Consider the following 25,911-nt stretch of genomic DNA (forward strand, 5'->3'; position numbering starts at 1 on the left):
GTGTGTGTGTGTGTGTGTGTGTGTGTGTGTGTGTGTGTGTGTGTGTGAGATAAGTATCTGAGGCTGGATCCGAATTCAGGTCCTCCTGACTCTAGAGCTGGCAGTCTACTCATTGTGCAACCTAGCTACCCTTGCAGATAACTCTTTTTAAAAAAATTTTAATTGAATTTTATGTTTATTTTTAGTTTACAACATTCATTTCCATTAGATTTTGAGTTACAAATTTTCTCCCTTTCTTTCTCCTATCCACCACCCCAAAACAGCAATCCCACGGAATATACTCTCCCCGAATCTGCCCTCTCCTAAATCCTCCCCCATTCCCCTTCCAACTTTCTGGTAGGGCAAAATGGATCTCCATACCCCAGAGCCTGTATATCTTATTTCCCAGTTGCATGTAAAATAATAATAATAATAATAATAATGATAATGATGATGATGATGATATATCTTTTTAAACATTTGCTTTTAAAATTTTGAATTCCAGATTGTTTCTCTTCTTCCCTCATCACTCACCCTTACTGGGAAGGCAAGCAGTTTAATATAAGTTGTACATGTGTAGCTATGCAAAACATTTCCATAGTGGATATACTGTGAAAGACTAACTATATTTCCCTCCATCCTATCCTGCCCCCCCCCACTTGTTCTGTTCTCTACTTTCACCCTGACCCTTTTCAAAAGTGTGTGCTTCTAACTACCCTCCCTCCTGCAACCTGCCCTCCCCTCTATCATTCCCCCCTCTCATACCCTTGCCCCCTACTCTCCTGTAGGGGAAGATGCCCAATTCAGTGTGTATATCATTCCCTCCCTAAACCAAATTCAATGAGAGTAAGGTTGACCCATTCCCTTTTGCCTTCCTGTTCTTCCCCTCCATTGTAATAGTTTTCCCTTGCCTCTTGTATATGAGATAATCACCCCATTCTGTCTCTACCCATCTTCTCTCATTATATTCTTCTGTCACCTCTCAGTTTCACCTTTTAAGGATCATCCCTTCCCATTAAATTGGTCCTATGCCCTCTGTCTATGTATACTTCTATATATATATATATACACACACACATATATGTATTCATATGCCCATATAGCTTCCTACATATATATATATATATATATATATATATATATATATATATATTCCCTTCAACTATCCTCATACTGAGAAAAGTTTCATAAGTTACAATTATCATTTTTCCATGTAGGCATATAAATAGTTCAACTTTGATAAATTCTTTGTGACTTATTTTCCCTGTTTACCTTCTCATGCTTCTCTTGCTTCTTGTATTTGAAAGTCAAATTTTCTATTCAACTCTGGTTTTTTTTCATCAAGAATGTTTGAAAGTCCTCTATTCCTCTGAGTGACCATATTTTCCCCTGAAACATGATACTCAGTTTTGCTGGGTAGGTGATTTTTGGTTTTAATCTCAGCTTCTTTGACCTATGGAATATCATATTCCAAGCCCTTTGATCCCACAGTGTAGAAGCTGCCAGATCCTGTGTTATCCTGATTTTGTTTCCACAATATTCAAATTATTTCTTCTTGGCTGCTTTTAATGTTTTCTCCTTGATCTGGGAACTCTGGACCCTGCTTATAATATTCTTAGGAGTTTTCTTTTTGGGATCTTTTTCAGGAGGTGATTGGTAGATTCTTTCAACCTCTATTTTGGCCCTTGGTTCTAAAACATCAGGGTAGTTTTCCTTGAGAATTTCTTGGATGATCATTTCTAGGTTCTTTTTTTGATCATGGATTTCCAGTAGTCCAATAATTTTAAAATAATCTCTCCTGGATCTATTTTCCAAGTCAGTGGTTTTTCCCATGAGATATTTCACATTGGGATGACGAGAACCCCTCCTCCTGAAGGAAAGGTAAGCAGAGCCTAACTCTAACATAAGTTGATAGTCAAGAAATAGGATTGAAAAATGATCAAAAAAACTTATAAGAACTTGACCATAAAAAGTTACAATGGTGACAGGGATGCTCAAGACACAAGTTCAGAAGGAGACAATGACATGAAAACAGCTACAAGCAAAACCTTGAAGGAAAAATGTAGATTGGACATAAACCCAATGAGAAGTCCTCAAAGAGCTAAAGAAAGATATTTTTATTTTAATAATATATTATTATTTTTCAAACTACATATAAAAACATTTTTTAACATTCTTTTAAAAAGAATTTTGAGTTCCAAATTCTCTCCCTTTCTCCCCTCACCCTTCCTTGAGATGGTAAGGAATTTGATATAGGTTATATATACACAGAAAGATTTTTTTAAAGAGTCATATAATGATTTTTAAAATCAAATAACAGAAGTAGAGGAAAAACCAGGAAAAGGAATAAGAGCAATGAGAAAGAATTATGAAAAAATCAAATTAATGGCTTGGTAAAAGAGGTACAAAAAAATTATGGAGAATATAACTACTTTAAACAATCAGAATTGGCTAAGTGCGGTTTGGGAGGAGCCAAGATGGTGGCATAGAAGCAGGAAAACTCCATGAGCCCCCCCATAACCACCTCAGATACCTATAAAATATGACTCTACACAAATTTTAGAGCTATAGAACCCACAAAGTGACAGAGAGAAACAAATCTCCTGCTAAAGGCAGCCCAGCAGGCAGACACATGCACACTGGGAGCTGAGCCCAGCCTTGCCTGAGCCCACGGTTTTAGCCCCAGGGTGGCACTGACCAGCAGCAGCTGGAGCAGGGCTCAGGAGAGTGGATCACCAGAAGCTGTGGCAGTTTCCAGAAATATCAACCCATAAAATGCCAAAGACAAAGTAAAAGGTCAGTGTGGAACTCTGTTAGAACTGGGGGTGATGGAGATGGGGTCCAGCCTCTGCCCTCCCATGCAAGAAGTGGCAGAGGTGTGGCAGCCGTGCAGCTGCCTCTATGTAGCTTCTTCAGAGCTCCTGGCCTGCAGATCATAGGGAGACCAAGCGAAATTCAGAGGTTAATTGCTCATGTTTTAATTTTCCTGGGTCTGGATCGAAGTCTTGGGTGGTGGTCCTGAGGTGTGTGACCAGTGACACAGAGCTTGTGGGGGCTGAAGAGACAGTGCTAATAGCTCCAGCAGCTGCAAAAACCTGAGTGATCTGGGACAAAGCTCTCCCCTCTGAAAGCAGAATTCTACTATGGCAAAGAGCTCAAAAGTCAAGTAACTGAGTGGCAACATGAGCAAGCAAAGGAAGCAAAGCAAGCACAGCAATCCAACTTTAGATTCCTTTTTTGGGGACAAAAAGGATGAAAACATGGAACAGGAGGAAGACAATGAAGTCAGAACTCCTGCACCAAAAGCCTCCAAGAAAAATACGATCTGGTTACAGGCCATGAAGGAGCTCAAGAAGGATTTTGAAAATCAAGAGAAGTGGAGGAAAAATTGGGAAGAGAAATGACAATGATGCAAGAAAATCATAAAAAGAGAGTCAACAAACTGACTTAAGAAAATAACAACTTAAAAAATAGACTAACTCAAATGGCAAAAGTAGTCCAAAAAGCCAATGAGGAGAAGAATGCCTTAAAACGCCAAATTTGCCAGATGGAAAAAGAATTGCAAAAGCTCATTAAGTGAATAATTCCTTCAGAATTAGATTGGAGCAAATGGAAGCTAATGAGTTTATGAGAAATCAAGTTACTATTAAACAGATCCAAACAAATGAAAAAATATCTTTCTTTAGCTCTTTGAGGACTTCTCATTGGGTTTATGTCCAATCTACATTTTTCCTTCAAGGTTTTGCTTGTAGCTGTTTTCATGTCATTGTCTCCTTCTGAACTTGTGTCTTGAGCATCCCTGTCACCATTGTAACTTTTTATGGTCAAGTTCTTATAAGTTTTTTTGGTCATTTTTCAATCCTATTTCTTGACTATCAACTTAAGTTAGAGTTAGGCTCTGCTTACCTTTCCTTCAGGAGGAGGGGTTCTCGTCATCCCAAGCTTTTTCATGCTGCTGTTTTCATATCTAGTTCTGGAAGATTCTAAGTTGTTGGTACTTCTAAGAGGGTGTGATCTGGGAGAAGCATGCTCAGTGCTTTCCTTGTCTTATTTCTCATCCCTACCTAAGTAGAGCATCTGCTTCCTCATGACAACTTCTCTCCTCCCTGAAACTGTAAGGCACCTGCTCTCTTGTGAGCATAAATGCTCCTCTCCACCTTGTAATTGCTCCCAGGAACTGGGCAATGGGTAATGGAGTTACCAAATGACACCATTCCTATACCCAGTGGTAGCACAGGAGTCCCTTAAAATCTCTTTCTGACTAGGTTTTCCAATCCCCTTACTGTCTCTGGTATGGGTGTTACCACCACTCTTCAGTCCAGGCTAGCTCCCACTCCAGTGCCATCGACCTCTCCTTCTGACCTACTAAGTTGTTCTGGGATGGAAAAATATCTCACTTTCACTTTTTGTTAGTTATACTGCTTTAGAATTTGCTTTGAGGTGTTATTTTAAAATTATATAGAGGAAAGTATTGGGAAAATTTGACTAGAATACTCTCTCTACTCTGCCACCTTGACTCCATTTTTTTTTCTTTTTGGAGGGCAATTGGGGTTAAGTGACGTGCCCAAGGTCACATGGCTACTTTTTGTGTTAAGTGTTTGAGGCCAGATTTGAGCTCAGGTCCTCCTGACTCCAGGACCAGTGCTCTATTCACTGCACCACCTAACCACTCCTTGACTCCATTTTAAAGGGAAAGTAGAGAAGCAATAAAATGGGAAGGAAGGGAAGAGACAAATTATTATTTTGATGTATTAACCTAGAAAGGGAATCCTTTTGAAGGCTTATAGTAATTGACACTGATACCTCATTTGAAGAATAAAATAGAATTCTCATTTAAGGAGAGACAGTGAGACAAGTGAGAGATAACTTTGCACTCACTCTTTTGTCAGAGAGTGTAACATGGCTCTCAGAATCATGGAAGACCTAATGGTAGCAGTTCTTTCAGATATTAGTTTGAACTTCCTCAAAAGTTTCTGTCCTTAATTCTATCATCCTCCAACACTCCTTTGAAGATTTAAAATCTTAAAGCATTTAGTGAAGTAACTATATTTAGCTAAAATGGATCTGTGTCTTGTGGGGACTTCTTTTACCTTCTGCTATATCTACATTCTGAACAAATGGGTGCCCTTTTTATTATTACAGACCTACTGGAAAAGAATTATAAGAAGGCCTACTATTTCTCTTGGTAACTTGTTTCTACTAAATCTGTCTTTAAATTCTTCTTTATATGCAAGCTAAGGAATTTAAACCTGTAATTTAAAACTGCTTCTGACTTCTCTGTTTCTAGTAGAGATCACTATAACTAGAAGGGATTTTTCTTTCTTATTATGAATGTCAGCCTTTTAACTTTTCTGTGATTCATGAAGCTTAATGTAGAATTCCTTGGAGTTTCCAATTATTCCCCATCCCTAGTAGGGTTTAGGGGGTACTTGTAGAGGGTACTTTAGTTCAAAATAGACCAAGTGGTCAACTATTTTTAGAAAAAAATGCTGTTTGCATTTTAAGCCAATAGCTGAACATAAACTTATTGTTTTTAAGCTAGGCATCTAGCAGCAGCATAATATTTTAGTCCTTTTGGCTGATCTTTAAAATAGCTGACAGTAGAAGGGGGATATGTGAAGATGCCAAGATAGTGCCTATATCTAACATGATTACTAAACTCTACTCTATCTGGAATATATGTATATGTCTCTTACAAATTTACTTATTTGTTAGAAATACTAACATTTATCTTCTTTCTGTTGGAATAATTTTCAAAATACAAAAAAGTTGTTCATTAAGACTAGAAAGAAAATTACAATAATTCTAGAAAATAATCCTTTCAGCATTTCTACTACATTTTAAAAGTGTTGAAAAATCATTTCCTAGGTAGCAAGTCATTCTTCCTTTTATTTACACTCACCAGATGTTCAGATTTTATAATAACAATCATTCAAGATGTTGCATATAACTGAAGTTCTTTTTACTTCCTCAGAAAACCTTACAGAAGGGAATAAGGTTATTGGCTTTCCTTCTTTACTATCACTTTTGACAAGAGGTTTGTGTGAATTATTCAAGGCCAATAAATTTATTCTGGGCAATTCTGTCAAAATAGGCACCTCTTTAGTGATTATTGGCTGACAATTCATCTCAAGATAAGAGATTGTAGTATACATTTATATCTTCCATGAGCATAAAATGCTAAATCAAAGGTCTGTACTGAAGAAATGAAGGTACAACAACATGATGTGTTTTTTAAAAAGTAATTTCAGTTAAATCTGCACTGAATTAAGTAGTTAAGGATAAAGACACCTGATTTTGGGACATAGTTCTGAAGTCCAGAGGAAGTCAGGAATGAAGCTGGGAGGAGAATGAAAGTAGGAAAGCTGCCACTGTTCTGAACAGTGGATACTTTAGGAGGAATTACCCAGTGAGAAAAGGGGAATGGATCCTGCAGTCCACAGTGAGTAGACCTCAGGGGAGGTAGGCTGTTCCAAGGTGAAGAGGGCCCAGGGACTGAAAGAAGTTCTGGAGTGAGCTAGCAATTGAGGGGGCATGATTCTGACATCAAATCGATGTGAGAAATAGGACTGGGAGGACAATGCTTGTGGAGGCAGATACTCTATAGCTCCTCAAAAAAGAGAGGTTTCCTGCTCTTGCTGCTTGGGTTTGTATAAGATGTCCATTTTTACACTTGCTCAAATTCTTTTTATGAAGCTGATTGATTTCCATTTGTAAGAATAAAGTGGTTACCTGTGTGTCATTTCCATTTAATCAGAGAGAGCTTCCTGTAGGAAGTAGATATAAACAAGGTATGATCTCTCTTAGAAGACTATTTCTAATGTGAAGTTTTGAAATTGCATCAACTGGACTTCTTGACAAGATAACTATTTCAACAGTAGGCAGACTTCCCAGTGTCCACATACCTACCCCAGCTAAGGCCTGAAGTTCATACCAGATCAAATGATCTAGAAATCCAGAGAGAAACTATGTTAAATTCTTAAATTATCCTGGATCTTTCCAACCTAGAATCACACAAAAATTCAGGTAGAAGTACATGGGTAATAGGGAAGGGGGTACTTTGTATCATTAATGATACTTGCAGCTGCTGTGGAGGTGTAAGACCAATAACACCAGCAGACAGAAGGGCTGCTAGCACAGTTTCTTTGATTTGCTTTTCTTTTTTTTTTAAAGCAATTGGGGTTAAGTAACTTGCTCAAGGTTACACTGCCAGTTATTTCTGGGTGTGGTGCTAAGTATCTGAGCCCAGATTCGATCCTCATGTCATCCCAACACTGGGGCTGGTGCTCTTACTCGCTGATCCACCTGGCCACCTCATGATTTGCTTTATTAAAGGAAAGACAGCTTCAAAGGGGTCAACAATCTTACTTTAATTAAACAATGCAGACAGAGAAGTAGAAAAAAAGTGAGTATCCAAGAAAGAATCCAATAGACAGGGTTCCAACTGTTTATACAAAGTAATAGATACATAATCACCAGACCAGAGAGCACCAGCTTCTAGGTTCACAAAGCTGGAGGTGGAGGGGTCCCTTAACAATGGCTACCTAGAGTCTTGTTGGTCTTTCAGGTGAACATTCTTCCCATGAGTGAGCCCCAAAGCAAAATCTCACCACAGAATATATATATATATAGATAGATAGATAGATAGATAGATAGATAGATAGATAGATATAGATATAGATATAGATATAGATATAGATATATACACCGTGTTTCCCCGAAAATAAGCCCTCCCCTTACTGTGTAAGATTCCTCTAAAATAAGTCCTACCCTGAAAATAAGCCCTATTGAGATCGCTACTGTAGTGAAGGTGATCCCCTGCGCTACATGCTACATTACGGTACCCTCTGTATGCACCGTCACCGCCCCCTCCCCCCATGAGACGCACGCCGCGCTCTGAGCTGCATCCAATCAGAGCTGCAGCAGTGAGCGCGTCATCCTGTTCTTCCCCAGTGATTTGCTTATTGAATAAAGGTACATTTTTTTATTCACATCTACCTGTTTATTAAAATTGCTGTCAATGTTCATTAAAATAAGCCCTCCCCTGAAAATAAGCCCTCTGGTGTTTTTCTGTCCAAAAAAAAATTAATAAGACAGTGTCTTATTATCGGGGAAACATGGTATATATATATATACACTTTCCACTAATATGCTCAGAGCCAGAAGGTATCCCAACCCATGTGACTCAGTGCCTCATTGGCTTAGTACCAAAAGGTGTGAAAGCCTTCCTGCAAACAAACCTTCCTATAAGCAAGCTTCCCCCCTAAGCAAGCTTCCCCTTAGGTAAGTTCATTTCCCATTGGACTCTGTGTGATTTAGGATATGTCATAGCTGTGAACTAGGCCAGAGCTCAAAGGAGCAAGACATCCATGATTGAAATACCTGTATACCTTTAGACCTGTAAACATGGCCCCTGTTCCAAGGAAAAAAGGAGCACATGTGGTCACATAGGCCTATTAATGGGCAGGAAAGTCTTATATTCCATTAACCCTACATACTTCCAGCATGGACAGTTGCAGCATGATCAGAGAAATCCCTAGAGAAAGCTTAGAGGACCTGAGGAGTAGCAGCCGAGACCATGGCCAGTGTGGAACCTACCTGACCAGTGTAGTGCTTCTGCACTCGTACCTGAAAAGTCCAACCCAGGGAATCTGGTGTCGATAACAATCTGTTTTGAGATACCAGAGAGGATCCAGAAACATTATAGCAAGTAACACATATAATTTTCAAAATACTGGCTTTAAAATAATTGAAGACCCCAAAAAGAAATTAGAGCAACCATTACTCTTAATAGAAATGGGCAAAAGAAAAAAGACTTTGAAAGACTTAAGAGCTCTGATCCATATAATGACCAACCATATCAAAGTTATGATGACATATATTACCCACCTCCTGACAGGTGATGGATGTAGGTACAGCGACATCCATTTTTGGGCTTGAAAAATGTGTAGATGGATTTTCTTTCCTTATGAAATCAAGATTCAAATATAAAATCCTCTGGTTGTCCTTTACAAGCCCCACTGGCTCCTCTGTTCTTTTTCCAGTCTTCTTGCACCTTATTTTCTTCTATGTAGTATGCTATCCAGTGACACTGGCCTTGTCACTCTTTCTGGAACAAGATACTTCATCTGTTGACTCCATGGATTTTTATTGACTCTCACCCATACTTAGAGTGGTCTCCCTTATCTCACCTCCTGACTTCCTTGGATTCCTTAAAATCTCACCTTCCACAAGAAGGCTTTCCTATTTCCCTTAATGCTGGTGCCTTTCCTCTGCGGATAATCTCTATTTTGTACTGTATATCTTGTTTGTACATAGTTGTTTGTGTCTTGTCTCCCCCATTAGATTGTGATCTCCTTGGACACAGGAACTGATATCACCTTTCTTTGTATCTTTAGCACTTAACATAGAGCCTGGTATATAGTAGGTATTTAATAAATGCTTGTCAATTTGAATAGTTAAGAAGAAAATATTTTAATTGTTAGACGTGCTTTATGATTTAGGTCAATATGAAGAGCGGCGTCAGATCCTTGGACAATCCAGGTGAGTTATTGTGGCGCAGGGGAAAGAGCGCTAGATGAGTCTCCTCACCTAGGCCCAAGTCCAGGGACGCCGCTCGCTGTCTGAGTGACTTTGGACAAGTCACTGATGTCCTTGAGTCTTGGTTTCCTCATCTACGAATGAAGGTGTTGGAACAGATAAATGTATAGGTTCTTTCCAACCCTAAATCTGTGGTTTTTTTCTTTAAAAATTTTCCAGTGGTAATGTGATATTATTTTCCATTTTAAAATGGTTTACTATGTTGTGGTATATCAATAGAGTATTGAGTTTAGAATAAGGACACCTGGTTTCATATCTTCTCCTCAGTACCTATGTAATCTTGGACAAACTCATCCTCTTCCTTGGGCTAAAGCTTACTTATCTGCAAAATAAGGAGATAGGATTAGAGGATTTCTAAGGGCTCTTGGCCCTTCCACTTCAAAATACATCTGCCCTATATAATTTAATCATGTAATAACTTTTACATACCTATCTAGAAAATGCTTGAAAAATTCTAGAAATACACTAGGATTATTTTGGCATGGACTTACGGAACCTTGGTGAATAGATCTTTTATGTTATAATCATACAAAATTCACAAAAGACTTTAAAGCAACTTTAAATACTCATATATCTAATGAAGGAATGATTAAAGTAAAATTTTCAAAAGTGGCCTTCATTATTTCTCTTGGTTTTGAATTGGGGGTATTTGGAAGAAAAGAGTTAGCAATATGGATTTTTTAAAGGGCCATTGCATATTTTGTTAATACACAGAAGACAGAAGGAAGTTTAATAGGAAACACACATAAGTAGGACACTTTTGAATCTAGTGTGTAGAATTTATTATATACTTGAAAAAAGTACATGGTATAAAATTGAGATTCATGGTTTCATCCATAATATTTTTGCAATTCTAATGTGTTTATGAAAGCACTCTTTGAATTGGATAAAGAAAGGTAAAGCATAGTTGGCCAAGTCAGGTTGGAGAGAATAGAATAAGAAGGGAAACTGAAGCTCATTGTCTGGAAGAAACGGATGTACTCTCTAGAAGTCAAGGATGAAGACTGAAAAGCTTCCTGTTGGTGTTAACCATTCAAGTAATGTGCCCTTCTTATAGGAATATGACAGCTTATTGACTGTTGAACATAGAGTCTGAATTACTTTTCTGTGAATCTGAGTAGGGGCAGTCACCCATTCTTCATCCAGACAGCAAATAGTTGAGTAACCTTTATGCTCAAAGTATAGTCCACTTACCTCCAGGAGATTACTGTATAGTTAGGGAGATGAGAAATATGCATAATAGCTACAGTTCAATATAATGGAATAAAAATTTATGAAGTGCTTACTATGTGCCAGGAGCTGTGCTAAGTGTTAGGTGATGCAAATTGGAAAAAGGAAGATAGCCCTTAAGGAGCTTGCTATCTCATAGGGAAATATAGAACACAAAAAGAGACCAAAAATAAGGGGCAGGGGGTGGTGGGAGGAGGGATGGTAGGGTAGAGAGTACCCAGCATGGGAGGTGGGACATAATGATGGTAGACTCAAAATGAAGCAGAGCAACTGGAGAGAAATGAATTGGTTGAACTGAGCTTCTGGGCCCTCCTTAAAGGGAGGCTTTGGGATAAATTGTTTTTGCTTCATCCTCTAGTCCTTCAGTCAGAGGGACAGAGACAACTGAGGGTTCTGACAAGGTGTTAGTACTAAAGCTGAAGCAGTCTCTGTGATGATGAGTTTCCTGGTGATAAGTTTATCCTGGTTCAAGGGTTGGGAGGAGGTATGATGATGATGCAGTAGAAACCAAGCAGAACTACTGTAGGGAAATGAGCTATAACACAAAATAATTTGTAATGTGCATATGGCAATGCTATGTGAATGGTATAAATGATAAATGCCTTGCACATAGAATATATTTAATACCTTGAACTAAGTTATTATTGGGGTATTCAGGAAAGACTTTATGAAGGGGGCAAGATTTTTAGCTGTTTTGAGAGATTAGTGAATTTTTATAGGGTGAGATCTGGGGGAGTAGGAAAGACATTTTTAGGAGCAAAAAGTATCATAAGCATATATTTTGAGGCCAGAAAGTAGAAGGTTTATATTCAGAGGAAGGTAAGATGACCCATTTGACTGCTTAAGTGTACCCATAAGAGAATTTTCCAGGGTTACAAGTGCAGTCTAGGGTTTTGCTTAATGATGAAGGAGAAAGGAGAGGACATTGTCTAAAGAGACATTATAATAGATATGTGCAAGGAGCTCACTAAACAAGTCAGATTTTTTAAAAAAATTTTTCAAATGCTTTATTAACTTCTAGTTTACATCATTCATTTCCGCCAGATTTAGAGTCACAAATTTTTTCCCCATTTTTCCCCTACCCACCACCCCAAAATAGCAATCCCACAGGATATCCCCTCCTCCAATCTGCTCTCTCCCATATCTTCTCCCATACCCCCTTCAATTTTTCCAGTAGGGCATGGTGGATCTCTATGCCCCAATGCCTGTATATCTTATTTCCCAATTACATGTAAAATAGTATTAATAATTGTATTTATATATTTTGAACATTTGATTTTAAAACTTTAAATTCCAGATTCATTTCCTTCCTCCCTTGTCACCCACCCTTGCTGGGAAGATAAGCAATTCAGTATGGATTGTACATGTGTAGCTATGCAAAACATTAACATAGTAGATATATTGTAAAAGACTGACTATATTTCCCTCCCTCCTATCCCACCTCCCACTTGTTCTATTCTCTACTTTGATCTTGTCCCTTTTCAAAAGTGGGTGCTTCCAACTTCCATCCCCCCCAGCCTGTCCTTCCTTCCATCATCCCCCCTCTCATCCCCTTGCCCCCCCACTCTCTTGTAGGGTGAGATACCCTATTTAGTGTGTGTGTCATTCCCTCCCTGAGCCAATTTCAAAGAGAATAAGGTTTTGCCTTTTTGCTTTCCTGTTCTTCCCCTCCATTGTAACCATTTCCCCTTGCCTCTTCTATATGAGATAGTTTACTCCATTTTGTCTCTCCCCATATCCTCTCATTATATTCCTCTCTCACCAAGTCAGATTTTTTTTAAAGCCATGTACAGAAGATAGAAGGAAAGATAAAAAATAAAACAGAGAATGATTAAAAATTTCTGTTCTGGCTCCAGAAGAACAGAGTGTTAAAGCTCAGAACAAGCTGAAGTTGGGCATCAACATTCAGATGAACACACAGAGTTTCTCATAGTAGAGGAACAGGGAAGATCCAGTGGAGCTGGGAGAGGACTACCGCTCCAAATGGATGGTATGATGATAACTGACTGACTGTGGAGAGTAAAGGAGCCCTGCTTCACTATGACTGTATTTGTTTTCTCTTTTGAGGAGAGGGCTCTTTGGATGGGAAAGAACAGAAAGGAAATGGCTCTTTGGGAGCTGATACCCAGGGAGATAGCAAGAGAGTCCTTATGCATCCTTTAGGAGTTCAAGTCATCTAACCAGATGAACTATGTGGGATCCAGCAGCCTTCTGTTTGTCTGAGCAGGCTTTTAAGGTGTGAGGAAGGGGCTAGAAAGGCACCCTAAAAATTATCTTTTTCACCTAACCCTGGTCTGTTTATTGTAGCAGGTGGGAATCCCACCCTGTGGTCAAAATAAAAAAAAAAAACACCAAAACTTTTGCAAAGATGATTCCACTCATCATCAGTACATGGAATGTGCACACACTTACAGACAGCACAAAATCCAGTAGAACTGAAAAACAAATAGCTCTTGTTGTGAGAGAACTCAGCAGATACTGCATTTAAATAGCACCCTAAGTGAAACAAAGCTGTCAAATAAAGGCCAGCTTACTGACACTGGAGCTGGAGTGGCCACAGTGAAAGGGAGCACTGTGAGACTGGTGTAGATTTTGCAATCAAAACAGATCTAGTCAGCAAGCCTGTATACCTATCAAGAGGAGTGACAGACTCACTAACATGTGCTTGCCACTTTCAGGAATGTGCCATGCCACTATCATCAGTGCATATGCTTCCACCATGATGAACACTGATAAGGTCAAAGAAAAATTTTATGAAGGCCTAGAAATCCTCACCATCAATGTGCACAAAGAGGACAAATTTATGATTCTGGGTGACTTTAATGTAAGAAGAGGCATAGATTACCAGCCATGGCAGAAAGTCTTTGGGAGGAATGGAGTCAGAGACAGCAGTAGAAATGGTCAGTTACTCTTGAACTCGTGCCACTCATGACCTCATCACCAAAACTGAATTAGCTAAATTCAGCAAAACTTTGAGGCTTCATCCTTGCAGCAAACATGGACATTTAATAGACTATGTCATTGTAAGGAGAAGAGATAGATGAGATGTGGGAGTGACAAAGGCAATGTGTCCAGAATTCTGGATTGACTATGGATTTATTTAGCCTCTGCAAGTTAAATATTCACATTCACAAATGACGGCCCCAAGGAAAGATTACTATTGGAAGACTTAATGTTGATAAGTTAGAGAGCTTCTCTGAATGGGAATAGTTCATTGCTAACTTGGAGGGAAAGTTGAGCCCACACATGCTTGGCAACAGTGGAGCAGAAAAGGAGTGGGCAGCTTTCAGAGGTTGGCATAGTACTGCATTTACTCACCTGGGACAGAACATTAAAAAAAAATCAAGATTGCTTTGATAAAAATGATAGGGAAATTCATAAGTTGCTAAATGAAAAAAACAACAAATCCACAGAATTTACCAGCAAGATAGTCCATTAGTCTCTAAGAAGGCAGCATTGAACTCTATCAAAAGTAAAGTGCAAGTGAAGCTTAGAGAGATGCAGCATTCTTGGCTCAGTAAGAAGGCAGATGAAGTTCAGTTTTATGATGATAGTAACAATCCAGAGTACTTTTATGGTGCCCTGAAGGCTATTTATGGGCCAAAGACCTATGGTGCCTTTCACCTACTCAGTGCAGATGGAGCCACATTGATTAGTGATAAGGACATGATACTGGAAAGATGGGCTGAACATTTCCATAGTATTCTTAACAGATCTGCCAGTGCTGAAGCCATTGCCCATATACTTCAGGTAGAAGTCAACCTGTCTTTAGCTGAATTTTCAACTGCAGAAGAGGTTTTAAATGCCATTAGACTCCTCTCATATGGCAAAGTGCCTGGTGCTGATCTTATTCCAGCTGAGATTTACAAGACAGGGGGGTCCACTGCTCATAGAAAAATTTACTGAAATTTTCTGGGTTATATGGCAAGATGAGGTTATCCCCCAGGAGTTCAAGGATACCTCCATTTTCCATCTCTATAAAGGTAAAGGAAATAGAATGTATAGAATGTCCTGTGACAATGACTGGGGGAAGGAGATGTCTCTCAGTTGTTGCTGGCCAGATTCTTGCTAGTACTCTTTCAACTGGAAGATGCTTATCTATCTGAGAGTGAGCATGACTTCAGAAAGGGCTGAAGAATGGTCGATATGGTATTTGCTGCCCATCATGGTGTGCTGGAATCAAAGAAGGTGCTGTGCTGCATGAGTGAAGTAGAATTGCAGTATTTGAAGGACTGTCAGATAAAGAGTAATTAAATTTTTTCTGCTTGGTCCCATGGAACTGAATCAGAAACAATGAGTAGAAGTTGCAAACCGTTTAAAATCTTCTGAGTAAAAATGTCCTAACAGAGCTATCTAATGGTGGAATGGGCTGTCTTGGTAGGTAGTAAGTTTCCACAATAGTGGCTCTTCAAGCAAAAACTGGAAAATCTCCTTGAAGGGTGTGATGGAGAAGGGATTATTGTTTAGGCAGAAGTTCAGTCTGGATGATCCATGTGGTCCTTCAAACTCTGGTATTTTATCAATCTAAAAAATGATCTAAATAAATTTATAAACATAATTTTTTTCTGTACTAAAATACTCTATTGGTCTAGTCAGAGGACAAGGCTTATTTTTAGTCTTTTGTTTTAAATAAATTAGAATCCTTAGCCTAACTGTAAAGAAATTAACCTGAAACTTGTTGATTTTGTCTCACAGATGAAAAGCTCCAAAAATGATAATAAAAATAAAAAGTGCAGTTCTATAAAAAATAAAAGGTATGTATTAAAATGTAAAGATATTATAATGAATTTGAAAAATACATGCATAGAAACATCTATTATATTTTCCATTCTATTTGCTAGTGTAGTGAAACTTGTTTATAATATTTTCAAAATAGCAAATAAATGAAATAATGACAAACAGATTGATAACAGTCTTGGAAATGTACAGGAAGAGTAATAAAATACAGGAAGAGTATATAAACTCTGTTTATATACATATATTACAGCAGGACTTTAAAAAATAAATGTCAAGTGTGGGAAAATGCAAATCACATGACTCAGAGCAGGTTGCATTCTACAATCAGGAAATACAACCTTGAAACAGGCCTTGAAGAATTAATGAGCTCCCTTACTTCTTCCTAGGCAGCTCTCCAGGTATCAGACTTAGAGGAGAGGGCTGAAGGCTTGGGTTGTGTCTCTTCTGGTGCTGGTCACATTCTACCAATACTTGCAGTCTCAGTTTGGGCTTCTCTGCCAGATCCTGATTTTTCAGGCAGCAGCAGCAATAGTAATAGCACTTAAAGCAGCAGCAACAGTAGCAGCAGTAGCAGCAGCAGCAGCAATAGTAGCAGCAGTGGAAGCAGCAACAGTAATACTAGCAGCAGCAGCAATAGTAGCAGCAGTGGAAGCAGCAATAGAAAACGTAGCAGCAGCAGTTGTAACAGCAGCAGCAACCATAGTAGCAGTAGCAGTAGCAGTAGCAGCAGCAGTAGCAGTAGCAGCAGTGACAGCAGTAGCAGCAATAGGACCAGCAGCAGCAAATTCTCTTCTATATTGTGCCTCAGGCTCCCAGGATCCCTAAGAATTATTCAGGGAAGCCTCTAGTATGTAGAGCAGAGCCAGTCAAAGCTTTTTAAGGAAGCCTCCAGAATTCTTTGCAAGCTACAGACGAACCTGAAGGAGAGCCAGTAGGGTTAGAGCTGAAACCGTTAGTCATAAGACATTTCTTGTTTGTGCTGGCCCAAAAGGGAAAACATTGTCATTATCTACACTACCAAGATGGAGTTTTGCCCAGAGAAATAACAACAAATAAGAACAGGGCCTTTTCGTAAACAAATTGTGTCTTCAAGATATTCCTAATGAAATAATTCAGAAAGGTACCTCCAGGGGGGAAGTGGGCAGTTATCATAATCTACAACTATAATTAAATATACATGAATCTTAATTGATTGTTACTTAATATGCTTGATTATTTGAGAGCAGTCAAATTCTTTTTACAGGAAAGGATTCTTTAAACATTCTTTTGAAATAGTCTGTTCAGATGATGCCTTATTAAAGGAAAACATAGGTATGTAAAAATTATAGTGGTCTTAGTTCTATTACTTAAATTTCATTTCACAAAATCAGTATCTATATCTTTGAAGAAAAAAAAATAACCTTTCCACAAACAGTATTTTATATAGCCATTTGTCCCCCCCACCCTTCCCCGCACAATGGTAATGACTACCAGGTCTTTTAGGTCTAGTTATTAAGATTGGTCATTTTGACCATTGGCTTTGGAAAAAGCCCTGGGTTATAATTAGATTGCCACTTTCACTCTTTTTTTGATCTTGGAGTTATGTATTAGGGCTTTTCTTTTGTTTTCAGATTTCTGACCTAGCAAATTATATTTTTCTCATATTGACAAGTATTGGAATGGGTGGTTTGGGTTTGTTTGTTTTGGCTTAGAATTAATAATCAGTTTATAAGGACTTGACCACAACATCCCCAGAAGGGAATGCCAGCTGGAGTTACAAATTGTGAGACTGTAGGATTTAGAGCTGAAAGGGGTTTCAGAAGTCATCGGGTCCAAACCTTTGAATTTAGGGATGAAGAAGCTGAGGGACAGAGAGGTGGAGGTTAAACAGGGCACAGATCCAGACTGGGGACTCTAACCCAGGTCCTTCAAAATAATTAACCTTGTGTTCATACAAGTGGCAAAATTGGGCTAAGAGGAAAAAGGCATGAGCAACAACAACAAGAGCTGATATTTATACCGTTGGTGAGGTTTACCCAAAGTGCTCTCCATCTGTTGTCTTGTTTGGTCATGATCCTAAGTCTGTGAGGAAGCACAATTCTCATTTCCCCTCGGATAAACAAAGAGAAAAGTCTGGCCACGTGGCCAGGAAGCAGAAAGGCAAAGAGAAACATAAATCAGTTGGTTGGATTAATTGGTAAAAGCTGGAGTGCTATGACATCAGTGCTGCTGGTTAAGAGCAAAATGTAGCACTGGAACCCATCAGAAGCCATTTCACTCCCCCACACTTAGGCAGTCTGAGAAGACAAACAGGTGGGATTTGGGGCTTTTGTGGCATCTCTTTCAGAGCTATGAAAGCTTTAAAAGTTGTTAGATTTTTGGAAGAGTTAATTTATGTACTTGTCTTCAGTTTTCAATTCACCTGTCATCTATTAAATGCCTATCTGCAAGGAACATTGTGAAGTGATAGGACACAAAGACAAAACTGAAATGGCCTCTGCCTTCAAGGAGCTTATGTTATAGTGGGAACTAAGGGGTAAAATGCCAGCATTAGTTTATACAGATAAGGACATCAGAGTATAAATAAAGGAAAGAAAATATAATTTGAGAGAGAGAGAAACATTAACGTATGGGGAAATCAGGAAAGGCCTGAAGAAAGGGGCCTTGAAAAAAGTAGAATTCCAAAAGGCAGAGATGAAGGGGAGTAGGAAGAGGAGGAGAGCTTTTCTGGCCAGTGCAAAACCAAAAATAGAGGAGATGTCAACTCAGGTCCCAGGAGCAGCCAGGAGACCAGCTTGGATGGAAGGCAGAAGGGGTGAAGGGAAGTTTTGTGAAATAAGTCTGCCTAGGTAGGCTGGGTCCAGATATGGAAGGATTTTAAATATCAAACAAAGTTCACATTTTATTTTGGAGACAGTAGGGAGATGCTGAACTTAATCAGGAGAATGTTTAGATCTGTGCTTTAGAAATATTATTTTGGCAATTTGATGCTGTTTGGGGTGCAAGGAACCCCAAGAATGACAGGATATAAGGTGGAGTTGCCTGGAATGAATTCATACACTCAAGCCTGCTTTCAGTAAAATGTTAAGGTTTGTTGTAACACCAGTAGTAGTGGTTGAAGTTCCTTTAGGGAACTTGCAACTTAATGGAGGTGAATTTAAAACTTATATAGAAGAGGGGCAGGGAAAGAAATATTAAAGATAGGGGTCCAGGTCTCTTTGGGAGCAGGAGTCAGTTATCTGTGGATCGGAAAATTCAGGGAGTCTGCAGAGACAACTTTGTTGATACCAGACATTGAGGGAGAAAAGACAGCTTTTGTTTAGCTGCCAAAGGCAAGGACCTTGGGGATCTGGCACCAGAAAGAGAGTCCTTGGGTCAGTATCCTTTTATCTTGTTCTGATAAAGAAATTACAGTCAGGCCTGCATGTGTTCTGCAACAAGGGAAAATTTTCTCCCAGGGTAGGGACCTAGTGAGAGATTAGATGGCTTCTGGATACATGATCTTAGGACTGAGGTCCCAGCACAAACACCCTATCACTTTCATGGCTACTTTACTACTCTAGGAAAGGGGTGATGAGAGTGTGACCCAGGGAGGCAGTCATGGGAGGAGAGATGCTTGATGGGATCTATGTGATAAAAAAAAAGTGAAGGATTGATGGTTACTCTTAAGTTGTGAACCTGAGTAAGTGGGAGAGCTCTAAAAAGAAGTCTAGGAGATAGGAAGGGCAGGTATAGAGGGAAGATAAAAGAATTCCATTTTGGACTTGCGGAATTTGAGATATGCATGGGACACCCAGGTATAGATATGCAGGAGGAAGTTGGTGATGCAGGAGGTACAAATAAGTCAGGTATGTAAATGATAGGAGCCATCTGTGTAGAGATGATAATTGAATCCATAGGAGTTAGATAAGCATTTACTATGTGTCATTAAAATGTAAGTTCCTCGAGGGCAGGAGCTATTTTTCTGTTTGTCTTTGTGTTCCCAATGAGTAGCTTGCCCATAGTAAGTTTGTTAATAAATGTTTGTTGACTCGTTGACATTTTTTAAAGAAAGTTCTTTATGTCTTCTTTTTATTAATATAACCAATAGCCTCTTTGCATTGGGAGAAAATCATAGCTTTAATAATTTAAAGAAAACTGAATTTAAAAGTTCTGTAGCTATGCATTTGTAGCGGCAAGCACCCCAAGCACGTCCCCGGGGTGGCTGCTCACAGGTTCTTGGATCTGCTTTGATAAAGGAAAGCAACTCAAAATGGGTTAACAAGCTTACTTTAATCAGTCAGACATATCTTTTACCTTGTTCAGGGGAAAAGTCGGCACCCCAAACTTCAAAGTATACAGGCAGAATTATCAAGACATTAACAGATCAAGTAGACAGATTTCCAAACTGTCCAACCATTACATCCATACCAAATCAGCATCTGGGTTTTTCAAAGGGGGGGGGGGGGGGCTCTGGACAATGGCTTTTCAGAATACAGATCAAATCACAGAACACTTCTCAAAGTGAGCCCCCCAAAAAAGCCTCACATCAGGGCTTATATAGCCTTCTCCTGGCTCAGAAAATGTAACAACCTTATTGACCCACTGGCCAATCAAAAAGTATCTACTGAAAAACAAGCCTCCCACCCCAGGCTTCAGGTGCACTTTAGCCTAGGGGCAGGGAAGATCTTCCAAATTTGCATTCCCATTACAGCATTGAAAAATTTTAGAAGACTGACTTATGAGAAAAAGTGAGTTATTTCATCTCAAAAAGAAGAAAAAATACTGCTATCACCAACAAAGTATCCTGATTTATTTTACTTAGGTTGATTTCAAAAGGCCAGATATGGATTTTTCACTATGAGATCCTTTTTTACCTTCACAGAGTAATACAGCTACTATAATGCTACCATTTTACACTTCACAATAAATTGAAACAACTCAGTGAAACTACAGGATAATCAGTATTGATGGAAGATGATTGGGCACACAATCAACAAAGGCATTCATTCTTTTTCTATGCCCAGAGGCTATCATTGACCAATTTTGCCAGCCCAGTCTGTGAATCATTGGCAATAATAACATATATTCTTTGGAAATCATTTTGAGCTCTATCAATTGAGGGAGCATTGCAGGAAGTCAGAAAAGAAATGGTCCCATTGCAATGGAAGCAGTATCTTGTCTCTGTTGATTTGGTGTTACTGATATTGATTCATCATTTAATTCATGACCTGGTGTTGTTTTTTTTTTGTGGTCAAAAGAAATAAATGTGTTTTCACTGTTTATATCTAAAAGAAGTAATCCAGAATGCTATTTATCAGTGCAGTAGAATTCACTATCATTGTTTATTTGACTGTTGCTTTTCTAATCTTGGAAAAGTAAAAATGCATGTATCAGCATTTTTTTTTTTTTTGCTTTCTTCAGCATATCAAGGACTTGTAGTTTTATTGGTGTGGAAAATCCCCCAACACAGCTTGCAAAACTCTATGATTAATTAATCTATGATCCTCACGGATTTTTATTTTGGACACACCTTGTGACCAACCTAATGATGAGTTTCTCCAGATTCAGCTGGGCTGGTCTTCTGATAGCAGACACACAGTTTATACACTATAAGAACATAGAGTTCTTTCAGTTGTTGTACTCAGAATTGAAGCTTTGTAGGACCTTCCACAGCTAGTGATCTACTACAACCTTGGAGAATAAACCAATCAAAAAGCATTCCTTAGGGGCCTGATATGTGCTAGATACTGTGCTAAGCACTGGGATACAAAAAAAAAAAAAGGCAAAAGACAGTCCCTGCCCTCAGGGAGCCTACAGTCTAATGAGGGAGAGAGCATGCAAACAAGTATATACAAAGCAAGCTATATATAACAAATAGGAAATAATAACAGAATGTAGAAGAGTTGGGAAAGGCTTCTAGTAAAATACACTATTTTTATTGGGACTTCTAGAAAGCCAAGGAAATCAGTAGGTGGAATTGAAGAGGGAGACTGTTCCAAGCTGGGGTCGGGGCAGCCGGAGAAAATGCCTGGAGGGAAGGGATGGAGTATCTTGTTTATGGAACAGCCAGGGTCATTGGAGAATAGACTGTATCGCAGGGAGTAAGGTATAAAAAGACTGGAAATGTGTGTGTATGTGTTATGGAGGGGTGTGGGGGACAGCTTATGAGGGGCTTTGAGTTCCATTTTGTATTTAATTATGGAGGCAGCAGGGAGCCACTGGAGTTTTTTGTGTAGGGAGTGATGTGATCGGCCCTGTGTTTTAGGAAAATCACTTTAGTGTCTGAATAGAGGATGGACACCACAGTGAGCTGTTGTCGGCAGAAAACTATAGTGAAGGTCTTGTTGGCGATAGCCCCAGTCTACCTTATGACATTGCTTTAGGAGATCTTAGCATCAAGTCCTAGAAACTAAGAATAAAAAAGTGTGAAAACAAGTAGATTTTATTATGAATGAGTGTTCAAACTTTCCTTTGAAGGCCAAAGAAAAGATATAACACTTACTGTGAATTACAGAAATTGTAGTCTTCGTCAGACATAATTTTCTTCTCACCCTGGAATCAAATGAGATTATCACTAACTCTGAGGCAGGAGCAGAACTCTGCCTGCTGGGACTTTTTGAACTAGGCTATAGCCACAGAAGTGCTTTTGCTTTCAATATTGTCAGGAACTCTGTGGACCTGAAACTGGGATGGAGGAGAAAGCAAATTAGCCAGATGGGCAGAACACACCTATTCTGAATGGGGATTAAGACTAGGGTGTTAAAATGGCAGCCTGAGAATTCAGTCCAATCTACCTATCCAACCCCCTGATGACATGTTTCTCTTCAAGAGTGTGATAAAAATTGCTTCAATTCTTTGCCCCTTCCTCTACTTCCTCCTACTGACAGCAGGCATTCACTCGAAAGGTTTTCTGTAAGTTTGTTTTTTGAATTTCTGTCTTAATTTGCTTCTTTGAAAGAGTCTTACCCTTGACACAAAACTATGAGAGCTCATAACTTCTTTGTGATACACATCTCTGTGTTAATTGAATGCAAGGGTGAGGGCAGTGGAGGATGCCAGTAGGAAGATGCAGAATTAAGACAAGACAAGGTTTTGAACATAGGTCTAAAATAGCCAGGATACTTGGAGACATTATGCAAAGTAGAGAGAATGTTCATGATTTTTATTAATAATATTTTATAGGCTTCTCAAAAAGTAGAATTAAAATTGTATCCAGGGTTTTCCTTCTACTTTCCAGGCTAAAAATCATAAGCTAAATGGACAGTGTAGGGCAATGATATTTCTGGAAATAACCTGTTCATAATTTTCCCTTTTTTTTTTTAATGGGAACTGGTTTTATTAAATATTTAATTAAAACCTTCATTTCAAACTGACACATTCCAAATTGAAGGGAGTTTTCTGCATAGAACCTTTTGTTAGCTGTCATTAGAACATATCCAGGAAAATTCAGATCCTGAGCTATTTCTTTTTACTCTCTATAATGCCTTATACATAGTAGTCACACAAGAAACATGTAGTGACTGATAATGTAAGCTTTTAGAATAATTAGAATTAGAAAATAGAATAATCTTTGAAAATTTTTCCTTTATAGACATAATCAGAATCTAGATCCCATATTTTAGGAAAAAAAAATTTTTCAGAGTAGAGAACAAAGAAAGAAAAAGTTTTATATCTTCTAACCACTATATGTATATACACACATTGCACATAGATATATACAAACATAACATCTTCAAGTAACTAGATATAATAGAAAACTTCTGAGAAAAGAAAGATAAAGTAAATCAGAGGAAAACTTTGAAAAACTAGACCATATACATAATTAGCATCACATAAATAGCTATGCCCTATAATTCATATGCTATGTCTCCCCTATGTGCAGTTTCCCAGGCCATAGAAATGCCTAGAAAACATAACTAATTCATTTATAATTTTCTTTTCTTTTTCCCAATCTTATTTTCTTTTACTTTTCCAGTAATTATTTTCTCTCTTTCCCACCTCACCTCCAAAAAATTTAAGAAAACAAAAACTTGTAACAAATATACATAGTTAAGTGAAACAAATTACTACTTTGGTTATGTCCAAAAAGATATGCTCCATTCTGCATCTTGGGTCCTTTACCTTTTTGTTAGGGGATGATAGCATGCTTCATCATGGGTCTTCTGGATCATGTTTGGTTACTACATTGATAAGAGGTTTTAAGTCTTTCGTTTGTTAATCTTTACACAGTTATTGTGTAAATTATTTCCCTGACTTTCACCTCACTTTACATTAATTAATATAAGTCTTCTCAGTTTTATCTGAAACCAACTTTTTGAAAATTTCTTATGGAGTAATTATATATGTTTAGCCTTTCCCCAATTGATCAAAATCTCCTTAGTTTCTAGTTTTTTGTCACTACATGAAACTGCTATAATTATTTTTTTACACATGGGTTCTTTTTGTCTTTCTCTGATATTTTTGGTGTATAAGTCTAGTAGTGGTATCACTTAGTCAAATGGTATGCACAGTTTAATGACTTTTGGAGCATCTATTGGTTTCCAGAATAGCTGGACCACTTCACAGTTCCATCTATAGTGACCAATTTCACTAATCCCTTCCAACATTTCTCTTGCATTTTCACTGTCTGTCTACCATTCCTCAAATTCTTTCCCTTATCTCTGTCTCTTGGCTTCTCTGCTTTTCTTAAAGTCTCAATTAAATTCCGACCTTTTAAAAGAAAACTTTCTGATTCTTCTTAATGATAGTAATTTTCTTCTGTTAATGATCTTTATTTTATCCTGATTTTATCTCGTTTTGTACATTGTTCTATCACATTTTGTACAGTGGTCTCTCACATTAACTCATGAACTCCTTTGAAAGCAGAGGGTAGTTTCTTTTTAGTCTTTCTTTGTATCTACATAAAATATCTACAGTATTTAGTAGAGTGCTTGGCACTTTGTAGACTCTTAAATGTCTATCAATTCATTAACTTGCCATCTTTGACCATCTATTGGATGTATGATAGAACCTCAGAATAGTTTAATTTTCATTGTGATAGAGAAAGCATTTGTTAAATATTTAGGTGCCAGGCACTGCATTTCTCTAATTGTTACTAATTTGGAGAATTTTTTTTAATGTGACAATTGTTATCTTGGATTTCTTCCTTTAAGAATATCCTTTTTATACACTTTACTTTTTTTCCCTTTTACCAATTATGAAATAACTTATCATTATAAATTTTTATAAGTTCCATATATGTTGTAGTTATTAAACTTCCTTTTTTTTTTTAGAGTGGAGAGAGGATTGTGCACAGCACTAGTAATCTATGCTTGATGCAATCTACTTCTGCTCCCCTTCCCCAATCTCTTCTTCTTGTTTATATGTCAGTCACAGTTGACTTTTACTTTCTTTCTTTCCTGTTAGATCTCTTTTTTGCTCTATCTCTGAGTCTTGGGTTTGTTTTGCTTAAAACTAATCTCTGAATCTACCTCTCTCTCCCAGTCTTTGCTTTCACTTCTCTCAGTTCCTTCTGATTCCTTCTTCAGTTTAATTCATTTCTCTTTTCACCAGTTCAAATGAAAAAGAGGTTCATGTGATGCTGTTTCTCTAATCCTTCCTCCTTTTTTGTATAGTCTTTTATTTTTACACTCAGATTATATGAGATAGTGATTTCCCTTCCTTCTTTCCCTTTTTTTCCTCTAGTGTAGTTCCCCCTTTCTTTTTTTATTCTTTTCAGCTCAGCAAAACATAAAACCATCCTCAGGTCCTTTATGTTATTCAATTCTTTCTACAACTTGTGATGACATTAGAATTCTGAGGGGAACCTTCCTTTCCCCTTTTAGAAGGTAAACACGTCCAATTACTCAAATGTATTTGCATTTTTATGTTTTGCTTAACTTTTAAATTTCCATTTCAAAATTCCTATTCAGTTCCATTCTTTTCCTCAGGAATGCTTAGAAGCTCTATGTTTCATTACAGATCCATCCCCCCTCCCCGACCCCAACCACCATGAAATTATACACAATTTTGTTGGGTAAGTTAGTCTTAACTTGAATAGTTTTCCTTTTCTGAATATAACATTTCAAATTCTCCTCTTCTATATCTGGTGTTATGGGAATGGGAATCTGAAGATCTTTCCTGCCCCTAGGCCCTTTGATAGGCTTAAGTGACTCTGAGAACTCTTCCCCCTAATAGGCTGAATGTGGTCACATGGAGCCTGTGGCAGGAGGCTTGGTTTTCAGGAATGCCCATACCTTGTTGCTTTGTGATTGGGCAGTGGGTCAAGAGGGTTGTTACATTCTCTGAGCCAGGAGAAGGCTATATATACCTTGATATGAGGTTTTGTTTTGGGGAGCATTTTGAGAAGAGTTCTGTGATTTGACCAGATTAGACCCTGGGCAGCTGTTGAGCCGCCCTCCCCCC

General features: G+C 38.3%; 1 protein-coding gene across 2 annotated transcripts in view; it reads left to right on the plus strand.

The window, feature by feature from the left end:
- ZCWPW2 (zinc finger CW-type and PWWP domain containing 2) overlaps positions 1–25,911 on the plus strand; it is a 175,749-nt gene that overhangs the window by 135,492 nt on the left and 14,346 nt on the right. The window contains exons 6-7 of one of the 2 annotated variants that reach the window (XM_069088546.1): positions 15,505–15,563; positions 16,790–16,857. The exons of the other annotated variant lie outside the window; for it this stretch is intronic. Coding sequence (XP_068944647.1) covers positions 15,505–15,563; positions 16,790–16,857 — 127 coding nt within the window. The remainder of the gene's footprint in view (positions 1–15,504; positions 15,564–16,789; positions 16,858–25,911) is intronic. 2 annotated transcript variants of the gene reach the window in all.

Source organism: Petaurus breviceps, unplaced genomic scaffold, assembly GCF_028583685.1.
Source record: "Petaurus breviceps papuanus isolate PSGF00001 unplaced genomic scaffold, PetGlider_PUasm1.0 185, whole genome shotgun sequence".
NCBI classification, from domain to species: domain Eukaryota; kingdom Metazoa; phylum Chordata; class Mammalia; order Diprotodontia; family Petauridae; genus Petaurus; species Petaurus breviceps.